This window comes from Hypanus sabinus, chromosome 18, assembly GCF_030144855.1.
Source record: "Hypanus sabinus isolate sHypSab1 chromosome 18, sHypSab1.hap1, whole genome shotgun sequence".
Classification (NCBI taxonomy): domain Eukaryota; kingdom Metazoa; phylum Chordata; class Chondrichthyes; order Myliobatiformes; family Dasyatidae; genus Hypanus; species Hypanus sabinus.
This window is the reverse complement of record NC_082723.1, coordinates 11,101,538-11,119,270: the sequence shown is the minus strand read 5'-3', so window position 1 is coordinate 11,119,270 and position 17,733 is coordinate 11,101,538. Positions and strand designations below refer to the sequence as shown.

Sequence of the window (17,733 nt, the reverse complement as noted above, 5' to 3'; positions counted from 1 at the left end):
CTCTCTACTTGATAAGTAATTCTAACTCTTCAATTTGAGATTAGTTTCAGTTCAGGATGTGATTTAGTATTAATTGTATGTAGTGTTGATTATGATCATAATTATCAATATTGTTCAATAGAACATAAGAAATAGAAGGAAGATTGGGCCATTGGCCCTAGTCGAGGGATATTTAGAAAGTTAAAGAAAAAAGACATCAAGATGTTGCTAAATAGCAAATTGGGTAACAGACCTGACCAAACAGGGAGAGCATGTAAACAATAAAGTGCATCTCCAATCAGAGAAAAGCTGGGAAAAAAGTATAAAGTCAAACTGAAGTCAGACTGATTCTCTTTCTTTGAATGCATGCAGTACTTGTAATCAGCCCAAAGTAATATAATTTTTTTATTTATTGAGATACAGTGTAGTGTAGGGTCTTCCAGACCTTCGAGTCGTGCTGCCCAGTAACCTCTGATTTAACCCCAGCCTGATCCCGGGACAGTTTACAATGACCAATCAACCTACTGATCGGTATGTCTTTGGAAGAAACCAGAGCACCCAGAGGAAACACATGCAGTCACAGGGAGAATGTGCAAACTCCTTACAGACAGCGGCGGGAATTGAACCCGGGCTGTTGGTACCGTGAAGCGTTGTCCTAACCACTGCACTACCGCGCTGCCCCCAGACAGTAACACAAATGAATGTCTGTGATCTATTTGTACAGATGCGGATCCAAAGTGATCGAAATTAGGAATACTTCACTCTTAGAAGAGATAGAAATGTAAAAGGAAGATAATAAGGAAAAGGATAAAAAGAAGGGATCTGAGCTAGGAAAATCAAAACATAGAATCAGTTTGGGGGAAGCTGAGAAATAGCAAAGAACAGAAATTGTGATTTTGCAAATAGTAATGGCAATGTATATAAAACTTTATAAAGAGTGAAAATCCAGCCCTCTGCTAAACAACTGTTCGGTACCGTGCTGTACTGTTCTACATTCTATTCGGAAATGCTGATGTTTCAGCATAAGCTTCAGCTAATCATGTTCACTCAACTCTTTTCAACTTACCAGCAACCTGATTCCTGTGCTTCCTTTCTAGAAAATCCAACAAAGGGATAGGTTACTTTCGATTTTGAAACCAGCAGCTTTGTAGACCATGGATGCAGTGATAATTCCAAAATTTGGTTCTATCTAAAATTGTTTCATAGATGGAAAGGTAGCAAATGCAGTTCTATTATTTACAAAAGGGAGAGTGAGAAAAAAAGAGAACTGTGGATCTGTTATCCTGACAGGACAAGTGGTGAGGTTTGTTATTAAGAAAATATTTACTGGGCATTTGGGAAGTGATAGTAGCACAGGGCAGGTTCAGATGGATCCATTAAGTTTCTACGTGTAAACCAACAGATCTGTATATTTGGAATTTCAGGAGGTCTTCAGTAAGGTGCCTCACAATATTGAGGGTGACTCTAGGTTTTAGATTGGTTAGTGGACAGAAAACAGGATTAGGAATAAATGAATCTTTTTCGAGCAGTAAGGCTGAGATTAGTGGGGTGCTGCTTAGGGAATGGTGCTCAGATCCTGGCATCAGCTCAGTGGTGAGATCAGTAGAGGAGGTCACATCACAGGCAGTGAGGTGGATACTTCTTGGGTTATGTGCTTGTTCTCAATGTTGTTGCAAAGTGGAAGGTGATCCTTTCTTACATTGAAATGCCAGCAGCTGATGCTGGTTAACACTGAACAGCAGCAGGTTCAGGCTCCTTCACCTTGCAACTATGGAAAACAACTTGAAGGAAAGGGAAGGGACATTGAACCCTTGGACACCACCTCACTTTTTTTAATATGTGGTATTTCTGTTCTTTGCACAATTTTTAATCTATTTAATATATGCATATTGTATAAAGAATACTGAATAAGATTTAGCTATTTATTTTTTTTCTTCTATATTATTTATTGCATTGAACTGCTGCTACTAACTTAACAAATTTCACGTCACATGCCAGTGATAATAAACTTGATTCTGATTCTGAGAAGTACATTTCTTGGTCCAAGTAGCTCTGTAATTATTTTCAGGTCTTTTCTTTAATTTTCTTTCTACTGCTTGGGTACCTGTGAATCATTTTAGCCATTGTTTATATATGAAAAAATAAAGCTTGCAGCCTCCATCCAGAACCCCAGTCCTCCTCATGCTTAGGAGTGACTGGATATATTGGAGTAAACCACAAATGTTCTGTGCCTCTCTATCAGAGGTCTTGCATACAGGCCTGCTAGAACTAGTTATTACACCTCACTTGAGTTTATAATTACTCCACGTTGATTTTAACTAGGTTCCAGATAGGTTGGGGACAGCAGTTCAGAAGATAGAGATTTGTGCTTTGTAATTAACCATTATGGTGGATGACAGTTGGTTACGTACAAAATACTTCTGAGACTTCCTTACTCATCAATACCTATAATTTTTTTTCTTGTTCCTCGTCTGAATGACAGGGGCCACAAGGGCCAAAGGTAAGATGTTCCTCTTAATTTTTCAGATTATAACATTCTTTATCTAACCTGTGTTTTGCTGATCAGCCACAACATAATTCTTATTTAATATTTTAATCCAAGTTACGAGCAGTTCCACAAAGAGGGGAAAGTAGTCCAGAAATCTTCCCATAACTGGCTGCAGTTTAGCCCTGCTGAGTACACGTTCATAATATATTTGCAAAATTTACACGTTTAGCATCGTATCCCATTTGCTCATCATAGAAACAGGGCCAATTCTGCTCAGTTATTGTCTATGTGAATATTCTATATTGTCTATTAGAAAAATAGTTTTATCTAATTGTGTTCATTAGAATCAGGTGGTATAAAACCACTACAGATTTAACACCCATTAGAAAATATCATCACAACACCTACAAAATCATTTTTTCTCTTGAACCTAATACTAGAAAATGATGGAGTACTTTTACACCTTCTAACTTTTTAGGGTCCCATGGGCCCTCGAGGACTCCCTGGACCACCAGTAAGTTCTTGAGGTTTTTTTTCCCAACTCTTAAAGTTATAACAATAGAATTGCATGTTTTGAACTTTATATGATCTGTTGGAAACATTGTTTGCTGGTGTCATAATAGGTTTATTTTGGTGGTTAACTAAGTTTTGATCTTTTGAACAGGGCCCTCCCGGAATTCCAGACGCACTTGTAAGTTGTCTACTCACTTCTTAATGTATTTCAAAGCCACACATTATGAATCTGCCTTGTTCTCACTGAGAGATGATCACAGATGGATTATTTCATGATAAAAAACCTGTATTATAACAAGTTAACTGGGTGAATTAAACATTTACTGCAATTTACAATCCATCATGTAGTATTACAAAATAACATCATTTGTTCTCCAGATGCAATAACAAATTATAGAGGGTAATCTATAAATACATTGTTTGTTGTACAGTGACCAAAAAACATAAAATATATCCAATGTACTTTTGAAGTAGTTAAAACTACTCTGACCATTAGTAACTCTGCAAGAGTTTCTCACTTTGGTCCCAATTCTGTGATTGCATTTCAAAAGTATTATGTTTTTATGTTGTACCACTTATCTCTTCAGAAAACTGAAGATCTAGGTGCTGCTTTACAAGCGTATATTGAATCCAAAGCTGTACTCAGGACAGAGGTAACTTAATGCATATTTAAATCTTTATCAGTTAAAGCTAATTTTTCATATCTTCTGTAATAAAGTTATTACAAAATTAATCGTGAAAAATGTAACCAGGTATTAAAGTCAACACTTGTTTCCCTTCCACAGAACTATCAGAATTCAGACCTACCTTTGATTGACCAGGGAGCAGAGATCTTTAAGACCCTACACTACCTCAGTAATCTTATCCACAGCATAAAGAACCCTCTGGGCACTAGAGACAATCCAGCCCGGGTCTGCCGAGACCTTATGAACTGTGAGCAGCGAATGAACGATGGTAAGTCCAGCCCTAGCGCCAACTCTGATTCCTATTACTAATACAGTCATTGAGTTATAGGAAACCACGGCGCAGAAACAGGCTCTTTGGCCCATCTAGTCCATGCTAAACCACTTAGACTGCCTAGGTCCCATAGACCTGTACCGGGACCATAGGCCTCCATACCCCTCTCATCCATGTGCCTATCGAAACTTCTCTTAAACGTTGAAATCGAGCTCACATGAACCACTTGTGCTCATTCCACGCTTTGCATATCTTCACAGCACCTCCCCACTCCATCCCAGTGTTACTGGGCAAGGTAAATCCTAGTAGTAATGACTAAAACAGTGCCACTGACAGACATTCAATCCATTTGACTGTGCCGGCTTTTTGATAGCTGTCCAGCTGATTTCACTCCTTTATTCTTTGCCAGTGTCCCACAGATATTTTTCCCCTTTACATGTTCAATTTTTCTATTAGATCTTTCACCACTGTTTCAAACAATGCGCTCAGCATTAAAAAGCAGAACACATATAAAAATGTTTTGCTGTATCACCTCGGGTGCTTTGGCTATCTACTTTAAATTCCTATGCACTGCTGTTCATCCTTACAAAACCTGCTCCTGGCCTCATTCTCCAATAACTCCCCACTCCTCCACCTGTCCCACACAGGTGGGATGGATGTGAATTTTCCCGTATCAAAATCAGCATTTTAGAGATGACTTGTTTTGGTGGAGACAGGAACTGTCTAAAGAAGCGTGTTATTTACACCAAAGCCCTAGTTGTACACAAACCTCGGCAGCCCTCAAGCTCAAACACGAGGAAATCTGCAGATGCTGGAAATTCAAGCAACGCACACAAAATGCTGGTGGAACGCAGCAGGCCAGTCAGCATCTATAGGAGAAGCACTGTCGACGTTTTGGGCCGAGGCGCTTCGTCAGGGCTAACTGAAAGAAAAGATAGTAGGAGATTTGAAAGTAGGGGGGAGGTGGAAATCCGAAACGACAGAAGACAGGAGCAGGAGGGGTGAAGCTGAGAGCTGGAAAGGTAATTGGCAAAGGGGATACAGAGTTGGAGAAGGTAGAGGATTATGGGATGGGAGGCCTAAGGAAAAAGAAAGAGGGAGGGGAGCACCAGAGGGAGTTGGAGAACAGGCAAAGAGTGATGGGCAGAGAGAGAAAAAAAGGGAGGGGGAGAAATAAATTAATCAAGGATGGGGTAAGAAGGGAAGGAGGGGAATTAACGGAAGTTAGAGAAATCAATGTTCATGCCATCAGATTGGAGGCTACCCAGCCGGTATATAAGATGTTCCTTCAACCTGAGTGTGGCTTCATCTTGACAGTAGAGGAGGCCATGGATAGACATATCAGAATGGGAATGGGACGTGGAATTAAAATGTGTGGCCACTGGGAGATCCTGCTTTCTCTGGCGGACTGACCGTAGGTGTTCAGTGAAACAATCTCCCAGTCTGTGTCGGGTCTCACCAATATATAAAAGGCCACACCGGGAGCACCGGACGCAGTATACCACACCAGCCGACTCACAGGTGAAGTGTCGCCTCACCTGGAAGGACTGTCTGGGACCCTGAATGGTGATGAGGGAGGAAGTGTTAGGGCAGGTGTAGCACTTGTTCCCCTTACAAGGATAAGTGCCAGGAGGGAGATCGATGGGAAGGGATGGGGGGGACGAATGGACAAGGGAGTTGCGTAGGAGCGATCCCTGTGGAAAGCAGAATGAGGGGGGGAGGGAAAGATGTGCTTGATAGTGGGATCTCTTTGGAGGTGGCAGAAGTTATGGAGAATTATTTGTTGGACCTGGAGGCTGGTGGGGTGGCTGGTGAGGACAAGGGGAATCCTATCCCAAGTGGGGTGGCGGGCGGATGGGGTGAGGGCAGATGTGCGGAAAATGGGAGAGATGCATTTGAGAGCAGAGTTGATGGTGGAGGAAGGGAAGCCCCTTTGTTTAAAAAAGGAAGACATCTCCTTCGTCCTGGAATGAAAAGCCTCATCCTGAGAGCAGATGCGGCAGAGACGGAGGAATTGTGAGAAGGGGATAGCATTTTTGCAAGGGACAGCGTTGGAAGAGGAATAGTCCGGGTAGCTGTGAGAGTCAGTAGGCTTATAGTAGATATCAGTAGATAAACTGTCTGCAGAGATGGAGACAGAAAGACCAAGAAAGGGGAGGGAGGTGTCGGAAATGGACCAGGTAAATTTGAGGGTAGGGTGAAAGCTGGAGGCAAAGTTAATGAAGTCAACGAGCTCAGCATGCGTGCAGGAGGCAGCGCTAATGCACTCGTCGATGTAGCAAAGGAAAAGAGGGGGACAGATACCCATATAGGCTTGGAACATGGACTGTTCCACAAAGCCAACTAAAACCAGGCATAGCTGGGACCCATACGAGTGCCCATGGCTACACCTTTGATTTGGAGGAAATGGGAGGAGCCAAAGAAGAAATTATTGAGAGTAAGGACTAATTTCACTAGACAGAGGAGAGTGCCCTCAAGCTGCTGGTAGAGCCAAGCCCAACTGGAACAAAAGATGCACATGCTCCAAAGTTTGATTATCAGTGACTTGATTGCTGTCAGCCACTGCCACTCGTATCAGGGAGTTACTCAACATTTTCGGACAGTTCAAGAATACATTCTGATTAGTAAGCATCTAACTGCAATAATTCCCATTCTTACCTTGCTGGGCAGATCCATTGTATTTCCACCACAGACCATTTTGTATTTCCTTTTCTTTCCCAGCTTCCTATCATTGCTTGGGTACAATAATGGAACTCTTTCCTTTCACACCATGTTTAGGCACTTACTGGATCGATCCTAACCTTGGCTGTACCTCTGACACGATTGAAGTAGCATGCAACTTCACGAATGGCGGGCAAACCTGTCTCAAACCCATCACAGTGTCAAAGGTAAAGCTCTGCTTTTATTTATCTATTTTATCGCATATTCTGATATAACTCTTTATATATTGACTGTATACCAAAGATCCTTCCCCAATTTGGGCTTCCTCATCAGGGTAACCTGTGACCCCCTTGCCGTGTCCCCAAAATATTCACCTGTGGTTCAGCAATGAGGATAGCTGCCCTCTTTGTGATACCACCAATGCCAACCTCCAGCACACCCTGGCAGGATGCCAGATTGCCTTGTCCCAAGGGCTCTACATATGGTGGCATGGTCAGGTCCTAAAGAAGCTTGTGGAGATCCTAGAGACCTGCACTGGGATGCGAGAAGCAGCTTTTCCCCAGTGAGACAGCAACTCATCACATTTGTTAAGGCTGATATGAGTGCTGAACTCACCTGTCCAAGAGCTCCTGCAAGGCTCCTCTCCACGGGCAAGGAGTGGAACATGAGGGCAGATCTCAGCAGAGTTCCCCTCGGATCACCACCACATCTCTCTTCCCAGTCATCATACTGTCCACCAAGACAGTCCTCGCGCAGGAGGAAGGAGTGGGGGCTGCCCCCGAGCGGACAAGGGTAAAGTACTCAGACCTGGCAGCTGAGTACTGCCTGCAGGGGTAGGATGCCAGGACTTCGTCGGCACTCCATGATATGGCAGTGACTGGAGTGAGGCTCAAGTGGGCCACCAGAGAATTGGCAGAGAAGGGTAGTTTTTGGCTGTGGCTGAGGATGAAGGACAGAAATTGGAGGACCGACTAACACCATTGAAAGCTGCAGGGGTGGCAGGGAGACGTCCCGCACACTGCTCCACACCAGGAGGTGGACCAGGGCTAAGTGAGTGGACCATCATTGAGCGGTGGTCCCCAGCTCATGACCCTGCATCTGACCTAAGGGCACCATTGGAGGTGCGGCAGACAGCAATGCCAAGCAGGAAATAACATCTTCCTGTAAATCTCATTGAGACTTGAATGAAATAGATGCAGAAATTCTTCACAGATAAACTTGGACATAGGGAGCCTTGAGGTATGAGTACCTTAGCCATTTTCAGATCTTCATAAAGACTGAACTGACACAAAATATCTGCAACCTTCTGTTCATAATCTTGGCTTGGGTGCATGGCTCCTTGGAGTTCAAAAACCTGCTGATCTAACCCGTTATGTGTGCCCCATGACTGAGCGTACAGTGCAGAAGATTCAAAAGATTCACAAGGAAATAGGTCAGTGGGCTCCCCAACCCTGTCTTGCCATTCAATATGATTGTGGCTAATCCATGTTGGCCTCAACTCCTCCATCTTTAAAATATTAATTTTCATCATAAATATTTCTAATGAATTCCAGACAATCACTGCCTCCTAAGAGAAGAAATTTCTCTGCAATAGTGTGAATCTTCGAAGTCACAAAAATTCTCCAGCCAAGGGAAATGGTCTCTCACCTTCTACCCTCAATCCCTTTAAGAACGCCATACCACCTTTCATTCTTCTACACCCCGAGGTCAGTATAGGCTTAATCTCCTCAGCGGAGCAGTCTCAATGGGCCAAATGGCCTAATTCTTCTCATCTCAAAACTATGTCCCATGAATCCACCAAAAAGTGTGGAGAAAAAGACCGCACGCAGTATTTCAAGTCTAGCTTCATCAAAGCTGTGAATTTTTCTCTTGCATTTCCATTTCACGTCATTGTCTTCCTAACTGCTTTTGCTGTTTCTGCATGTTAACCCTTTGTGTTTCTCATACTGGTGATCTCAGATCACGCTCTATGCCAGTGACCGAAGAACTCTGTTTGATTTCTTGTTCATCCAATTATAATGAATGTGTTCATCCTTAAAATCATTAGGTTTTTTATGTCACCATCTTGCTCCCTCAGCATATCTAGATCCCTGTGCAGTAACCTTGCTCGTCTTCACAACTTACTGCCCGATGTGTCGTTGCACCTTCGATAAAACCATCTGCATTATAAGGTCCCTTAAAAAGTACTGATGCAGAGAGGGCAGTAGCAATCCTTTTGCCACACACTGGACTATGTTACATTTTCCAACCTTGTTTTTTAATCTTTTTTAATCTAGTCATTGCCTGCTCACAAACTTCTTCCATCCTCTTCACAACATACCTTACTGCCTACTTTCATGATATCAGCAATCATACCTTCAATACCCTCATCTAAGTCTTTTATATAAACTGTAAAAGGTTGCGGCCTCTGCATCAATCCTTATACCACACTACTTGTTACTTCTCACCAGCCAGAAACAATCACAAATATGCATACTTTCCTTTTCTTGTTTGTCAGCCAATATGCTATCATGAGCTTTCCTTATGCACAGTAATCTCTGAAGCGTTATGGAAATCTAAGTACAGTACATCCACATAAATACAATAATTAATGGCTGGGCATCCCGCAGTAGGATCCTATAGATAGGTCAAACACCTCACCTGCAGTATTATTGAAGTACCTTCACCAGATGGGCTACAACAGTTCAAGGTCATCGCTAGATAGACCATAGCAGTTCAGGGTAATCAGCAGATGGTCTACAACAATTCAAAGCCATTAACAAGATGGACTACAACAGTTCAGTTCAAGGCCATCATTAGATGGAGCACAACAGTTCAAAGCCATTAACCAGATGAACTACAACAGTTCAAGGTCATCAGCAGGTGGACTACAACAGTTCAAGGCCATTAACCAGATGGACTAAATCCCATCACTAAATGGATTACAACTGTTCAAGTTCATCACTAGATGGACTACAGCAGTTCAAGGTCATCAGCAGATGGTCTCCAACAGCTCAAGGTTCAACACCATTCTAGAGGACAATTAGATTTGGCCCATAAGTTCTCACCTTGCGTTGACACCCAAATCCTGAAAAAGGATAAATATATTATATCTAAACTGTATTGTTCTACAGCAGGGGTGTCAAACTCATTTTAGGTCACGGGCCGGATTGAGAAAAATGCGACTTCATGCGGGCCGGATCAGTTGTGCGCGCGCATGCTCCCACAGCTTTCGTTGCCTTCATTTTTTCAACCTGCTCTCTTGTGTCTCAGTCTCTGCTATACCTAAAATTGTTTCACTTTACGAATTTCGTTTTTTATGAAGCATATTGCCTAGCAAGCATTCTTTTTATGATTGGTATTAACTTACAGATGTAGATTACAAGAAAGTAGGCAACGAGAAAGAAACGATGCTATTTCGGCTAAGATTGTTTTGGGAGCCATACCTTTTCCATTAATAAACCGTTTGAAATCAAGCATTAGCAAACACAAATGTAGAAGGGGTGTCAAACTCAAATACACAGTGGGCCAAAATTTAAAAATCGGTACAAGTCGAGGGCCGGACTGGTTCAGCGTTTATTGCAAAGCCTATTGAAATGAATTTATTACACATATTAACCTGGAACTAACAAAGATTAGGTCTACAAAAACAACATTGAACATTAAATAAATAAAAAATCAGTTGCATTTATTTCTTATGGCTTTATCTGCAGCTTTTCCGGAGTAATTTCTAATGAAAACATTTTTCCACAGGCCAACACTCTGTGATTCACACTAGTCTAAGCCAGATACTTGGCATCTCATCTTGGATGCAAGTTCATCAATGTTTGCAGTCAGGCTCTGAGCTGAGGAAATCCTCAGAATTGAGTGAAGGTGTTCATCAGAAAGACGACTCCTGTGTGATGTTTTGTTTATCTTCATCAAAGAGAACAGTTGTTCACACAGATATGTGCTGCCAAACATAGAGAGCATTTGAGCAGCTTGGGTACGCAGCTGGGGCATCGTGTCGGGAATGAAACGTAGAAACTGTGCAGCGCCCACCGAGTCATAAATTGCCTTGAGTGTGTCACAACATTGGAGTTCAATCAGCTCCATTTGTATGTTGGTTGGTGCGCTTTCCACGTCAGCTGCAAATGGATTACTGAGCAGTTCAAACCTGCTTTTTTGGGCTTCAAAGTCGGCAAATCGCCGTGTGAAGTCGGCACCAAGTATGCTAAGTTTTTCAGCAAACTTTGCATGTGGGAACACTGTGGTAGAAACCTGCTCTTTCATAGTTTGGCAAGACGGAAAATGGCTCAAGTTTTCTTGCTGCATCTGCGTCTCCCACAGGCACAGCTTGGTTTTAAAAGCCCTCACTGCAGCGTACATGTCTGTGATCACACCACCCCGCCCCTGAAGCTGCAGGTTGAGCGCATTGAGATGGCTCGTGATGTCACACAGAAACGCCATTTCACAAAGCAACTTTTTATCCCGGAGCTCTGTTGTGTCTTTCCCTTTGCTTTCCATGAACTGACACGTCTCCTCATGCAACTCGAAACATCTTTTCAGCACTTTTCCTTGGCTTAGCCATCGCACCTCTGTGTGATAGGGCAAATCATTATATTCTGAACCCAACTCCTCCAGAAACGACTTGAACTCGCGGTGATTTAAACCTTTGGCTCTTATGAAGTTAACTGCTCGTGTTATGGTGCTCATTATATGTTCCATTTTCAAGGCTTTGCCACACAACGATTCCTGGTGTATGATGCAGTGATAAGCTGTCAGCTCACCTGTGCCGTTTTCCTCCCGCATCTTCTCCCGGATCCTGCCCACCAATCCACTCTTTTGACCGCACATCGCGGGCTTCTGTTTCTTGTCCAGATGCTTGTATTTGTCGTGGTGTTTCGTTTCATAGTGTCGTCTTACGTTATATTCTTTAATTACAGCCACACTGTCCCCGCACACAAGACAAACAGGTTTGCCCTTGATATCTGCGAACATATACTCTGCCTCCCACCTGCCTTGAAAACCCCTGTTTTCAAAGTCCACCTTTTGTTCAGCTATTTTTGGGGTGAGGGATAGCTGAAAGTTGACCACACGTGACTAGCACCATAAGGATGCTGATGAGAGAGTAAGACGAGCGCGAGCAATGCACTGGCAGTGCATTGTGGGATTTGTAGTATTAGTGGTGCATGCAATATACCGGCGGGCCAGCTCTAATAGAAAAAAAATTTATTCATTAATGATATTCAGGAAATAAACCAGGGAAACCGAATAAACACTAAAAACCCTGAAAACCTGGTACCTGAATAAACTCAGCATTAGCCATATCATACGCCACAGGCGCTTCGATTACTGGGGCCAGCTTTAATAGTAATTAGATATTATCTCACGGGCCAAAGATAATTCCACCGCGGGCCTTGAGTTTGACATATATGTTCTACAGGATGCAAAAATCTGATCCAAAACCGTGACCAGTTAGTAGGTTAAGAAGCTGGTGCAGGGGCAGGGCTTCAGGTTCTTAGATCATTGGTATCTTTTCTAGAGGAGGTATGACCTGTTCAAAAGTGACGGGTTGCATCTGAACCCGAGGGCAACCAATATTCTCGCAGGTAGTTTTTTTAGCATCTGCTGAGGAGGGTTTAAACTAATTTGGCAGGAGGGTGGGAACCAGAGTGAAAGGACTTAGGGCAGGATGGTTGGTAAAAAAGCAAAGATAGCATGCAGTCAGACCGTCAGGAAGGGCAGGTGGCATAATTGCAGCCAGCAGGGTGAGCATCCAAGAAAGTAACAAATACAATACTCAAAGTGTGACATCTCAATACATGGAATATGAGAAATAAAGTGGATGGCACTATTACAGATTGCCAGGTATGACGAGGATGGCTGTAGTTGGGAGCTAAATGTCCAAGGTTACACGTCATATCGGAGGGTTAGCAAGGCAGGCAGAGGGAGTGGCATGGCTCTGCTGGTAAAGAATGACATCAAATCAGTGGAAAGATGTGACATAGGATCAGAAGATGTTGAATCTTTGTGGGTTGAGTTAAGAAACTGCAAGGGTAAAAGGACCCTGATGACAGTTATATACAGGCCTCCAAACAGTAGCTGGAATGTGGACCACAGATTACAATGGGAAATAGAAAATGTGTGTCAAAAGGGCAATGTTATGATATCCATGAGAGGTTTCAACATGCAGGTCGATTGGGAAAATCAGGTTGGAAATGGAGCTCAAGAGGGTGAGTTTGTTGAATGCCTACGAGATGTTTTTTAGAGCAGTTTGTCATTGAGTCTACTAGGGGATCAGCTATACTGGATTGTGTGTTATGTAATAAACTGGAGGTGATTAGGGAGCTTAAGGTAAAAAACCTTTTGGAACCAGTGATCACAATATGATTGAGTTCAACTTGAAATTTGATAGGGAGAAAGTAAGGTCTGCTGTAGCAGTGTTACATAGAACATAGACTAGCACAGCACATTACAGGCCCTTTGGCCCACAATGTTATGCCAACCCTCAAACCCTGCCTCCCATATAACCCCCCACCTTAAATTCCTCCATATACCTGTCGAGTAGTCTCTTAAACTACACTAGTGTATCTGCCTCCACCACTGACTCAGGCAGTGCATTCCACGCTCCAACCACTCTCTGAGTGAAAAACCTTCCTCTAATATCCCACTTGAACTTCCCTCCCCTTACCTTAAAGCCATGTCCTCTTGTACTAAGCAGTGGTGCTCTGGGGAAGAGGTGCTGGCTGTCCACTCTGTCTATTCCTCTTAATATCTTGTACACCTCTATCATGTCTCCTCTCATCCTCCTCCTCTCCAAAGAGTAAAGCCCTAGCTCCCTTCATCTCTGATCATAATCTATACTCTCTAAACCAGGCAGCATCCTGGTAAATCTCCTCTGTACCCTTTCCAATGCTTCCACATCCTTCCTATAATGAGGCGACCAGAACTGGACACAGTACTCCAAGACACACAAAATGCTGGTGGAACACAGCATTTTGTGTGTGTTGTTTGGGTTTCCAGCATCTGCAGATTTCCTCATGTTTGCACAGTACTCCAAGTGTGGCCTAACTAGAGTTTTATGAAGCTGCATCATTACATCGCGTCTCTTAAACACTATCCCTCTACTTATGAAAGCTAACACCCCATAAGCTTTCTTAACCACCCTATCTACCTGTGAGGCAACTTTCAGGGATCTGTGGACATGTACCCGCAGATCCCTCTGCTCCTCCACACTATCAAGTATCCTGCCATTTACTTTGTACTCTGCCTTGGAGTTTGTCCTTCCAAAGTGTACCACCTCCCACTTCTCCCAGTTGAACTCCATCTGCCACTTCTCAGCCCACTTCTGCATCCTATCAATGTCTCTCTGCAATCTTCGACAATCCTCTACACTATCTACAATACCAACAACCTTTGTGTCATCTGCAAACTTGCCAATCCACCTTTCTACGCCCACATCCAGGTCGTTAATAAAAATCACAAAAAGTAGAGGTCCCAGAACAAATCCTTGTGGGACACCACTAGTCACAACCTCCAATCTGAATGTACTCCCTCCACCACGACCCTCTGCCTTCTGCAGGCAAGCCAATTCTGAACCCACCTGGTCAAACTTCCCTGGATCCCATGCCTTCTCACTTTCTGAATAAGCCTACCGTGTGGAACCTTGTCAAATGCCTTACTAAAATCCATGTAGATCACATCCACTGCACTACCCTCATCTATATGCCTGGTCACCTCCTCAAAGAACTCTATCAGGCTTGTTAGACACGATCTGCCCTTCACAAAGCCGTGCTGACTGTCCCTGATCAGACCATCATTCTCTAAATGCCCATAGATCCTATCTCTAAGAATCTTTTCCAACAGCTTTCCCACCACAGAAGTAAGGCTCACTGGTCTATAATTACCCAGACTATCCCTACTAACTTTTTCGAACAAGGGGACAACGTTCGCCTCCCTCCAATCCTCCAGTACCATTCCCATGGACAACGAGGACATAAAGATCCTAGCCAGAGGTTCAGCAATCTCTTCCCTTGCCTCGTGGAGCAGCCTGGGGAATATTCCATCAGGCCCCGGGGACTTAACCGTCCTAATGTATTTTAACAACTCTAACACCTCCTCTCCCTTAATATCAACATGCTCCAGAACATCAACCTCACTCATATTGTCCTCACCGTCATCAAGTTCCCTCTCAGTAGTGAATACCGAAGAGAAGTATTCATTGAGGACCTCGCTCACTTCCACGACCTCCAGGCACATCTTCCCACTTTTATCTCTAATCGGTCATACCTTCACTCCTGTCATCCTTTTGTTCTTCACATAATTGAAGAATGCCTTGGGGTTTTCCTTTACCCTACTCGCCAAGGCCTTCTCATGACCCCTTCTTGCTCTTCTCAGCCCCTTCTTAAGCTCCTTTCTTGCTACCCTATATTCCTCAATAGACCCATCTGATCCTTGCTTCCTAAACCTCATGTGTGCTGTCTTCTTCCACCTGACTAATTTTTCCACTTCACTTGTCACCCATGGTTCCTTCACCCTACCATTCTTTATCTTACTCACTGGGACAAATTTATCCCTAACATCCTGCAAGAGTTCCTTAAACATCGATCACACACGTCCATAGTACATTTCCCTGCAAAAACATCATCCAAATTCACACCCACAAGTTCTGGCCTTATAGCCTCATAATTTGCCCTTCCCCAATTAAAAATTTTCCTGTCCTCTCTGATTCTATCCTTTTCCATGATAATGCTAAAGGCCAGGGAGCGGTGATCACTGTCTCCCAGATGCTCACCCACTGAGAGATCTGTGACTTGACCCAGTTCGTTACCTAATACTAGATTTAGTATGGAACTCCCCCTAGTCGGCCTGTCAGCATACTGTGACAGGAATCCATCCCGGACACACTTAACAAACTCGGCCCCATCTAAACCCTTGGAACTAATTAAGTGCCAATCAATATTAGGGAAGTGATGCACCATCAATAACTCTCTCTGAGATGTGCAGTCGAGATATCGGCTTTTATTGCCTGGAAGAAAGAACAAGCAGTAGTTGACCACCATATTACATTCTGGAGACTGAGGACCGCCTCAGGCCTCAATCGCCTTTATACAGGGGTCTGTGGGAGGAGCCACAGGAGCAGTCAGCGGGGAGGGCTTGTCCAGACAGATTTATGTAGTTCACCACATTCACCCCCCCCCCCCATGAGAGTCCCCATGGGGCGAAGTTTCTTACAAGTATATTTACAGGTTAAGTCTATCAGGTGGTCGAATCTGTCACTGCGATCTACGTAGCACCAGCGGTGATTGCACAGATGCCGGTGGTGGTGATTGCACAGGTGCCGGTGGTGATTGCACAGGTGCCGGTGGTGGTGATTGCACAGGTGCCGGTGGTGATTGCACAGGTGCCGGTGGTGGTGATTGCACAGGTGCCGGTGGTGGTGATTGCACAGGTGCCGGTGGTGATTGCACAGGTGCCGGTGGTGGTGATTGCACAGGTGCCGGTGGTGGTGATTGCACAGGTGCCGGTGGTGATTGCACCGTAGACGGTGGTTGTGTTGGTTCCGGCCTAACTGGAGGTGTCAGTCCACTAGGCGTCGGTGATCCCTCATGCGTGTGCGAGGCGCCTGGTATATGCGTACGAGACGCCCAGTATAGGAGTGTCGTGAGGAGTCTGTATAGGGCTCGGTGTGCGCGGTGTCACCTCGGGTACAGGGTCCATAGTTACCGTGGAGTGTTCGGGGTAGTGGTCTGCTGCTCCTGCGGGTGCCAGGTCGCGGACGGAGACCATGTCCTCCTGCCCATCAGGTAAGACCACGTAGGCATACTGGGGGTTCGCATGTAGAAGGTGAACCCTCTCGACCAGCGGGGAGTATTTATTGCTCCTCACATGTTTCCGGAGCAGCACTGGGCCTGGGGACGTCAGCCAAACTGGTAGGGTGGTCCCAGTGACAGACTTCCTGGGAAAAGAGAATTGACGCTCATGAGGGGTGGCATTGGTGGATGTACATAACAGGGAGCGGATGGAGTGGAATGCCTCAGGGAGGACCTCCTGCCATCGAGAGACCGGCAACCCTTTTGACTTAAGGGCTAAAAGTGTGGCCGTCCACACTGTGGCATTCTCCCTCTCCACCTGTCCATTTCCCTGGGGATTATAGCTCGTGGTCCGACTAGTAGCAATGCCTCTAGCTAGCAGATACTGGCGCAGCTTGTCACTCATAAAGGAGGACCTTCTATCACTGTGGATATAGCAGGGATATCCAAACAGAGTGAAGAGCTGGTGCAGGGCTTTTATGATGGACGTGGTAGTGGTGTCGGGGCAGGGGATGGCAAAGGGGAACCGCAAGTACTCGTCGATAATATTGAGAAAGTAGACATTGCGGTTGGTGGAGGGAAGGGGGCCCTTAAGGTCAACACTCAGTCACTTAAAGGGGCGGGTGGCCTTGATAAGTTGCGCCTTTTCAGGATGGTAGAAGTGTGGTTTGCACTCAGCGTAGTCTTGGCAGTCACTGGGCGTCGTCTTGATGTCCTCGAGGGAGTACGGCAGGTTCCGGGCTTTCACGAAATGGTAAAATCGGGTGACCCCCAGATGGCAAAGATCTGCATGGAGGGTGTATAGCTGGTCGAGATGCGCGTTGGCACACGCTCCCCGGGATAGGGCATCAGGGGGCTCATTGAGCCTTCCAGGCCGGTACAGGATATCATAGTTGTAGGTGGAGAGTTCTATTCTCCACCGCAAAATTTTATCATTTTTGATTTTGCCCCACTGTTGGTTGCTGAACATGAACACAACCGAGCGCTGGTCAGTCAGCAAGGTGAACCTTTTGCCGGCGAGATAGTGCCTCCAGTGCCTAATAGCTTCCACTATGGCCTGGGCTTCTTTCTCCACCGCAGAGTGCCGAATTTCAGAGCCTTGAAGGGTACGAGAAAAGAATGCTACTGGCCTGCCTTCCTGATTGAGGGTAGCAGCCAGAGCGAAATCGGAGGCGTCACTCTCTACACTAACCTCCTCCAAGTACGATTGGAAGCATGCAAGCCAGAGTTCAAAGGCAAGAGCTGCTTCAGGGGCTTGGGGGTCCAAATCCAATCTTTACGGGCGTAAAACGCTTTCCATGTTTTAAACTTCCAATTAATAAAATTGATGCACCATAACTCTCTCTGAGACGTGAAGTCAAG

At 44.7% G+C, this 17,733-nt stretch overlaps 1 protein-coding gene across 3 annotated transcripts in view; it reads left to right on the top strand.

Moving 5' to 3' along the window:
* col27a1b (collagen, type XXVII, alpha 1b) overlaps positions 1–17,733 on the top strand; it is a 591,032-nt gene that overhangs the window by 552,347 nt on the left and 20,952 nt on the right. For all 3 annotated transcript variants that reach the window (XM_059993655.1, XM_059993656.1, XM_059993657.1), the window contains 6 exons: positions 2,462–2,479; positions 2,946–2,981; positions 3,132–3,158; positions 3,568–3,633; positions 3,766–3,934; positions 6,716–6,825. In XM_059993655.1, coding sequence (XP_059849638.1) covers positions 2,462–2,479; positions 2,946–2,981; positions 3,132–3,158; positions 3,568–3,633; positions 3,766–3,934; positions 6,716–6,825 — 426 coding nt within the window. The remainder of the gene's footprint in view (positions 1–2,461; positions 2,480–2,945; positions 2,982–3,131; positions 3,159–3,567; positions 3,634–3,765; positions 3,935–6,715; positions 6,826–17,733) is intronic.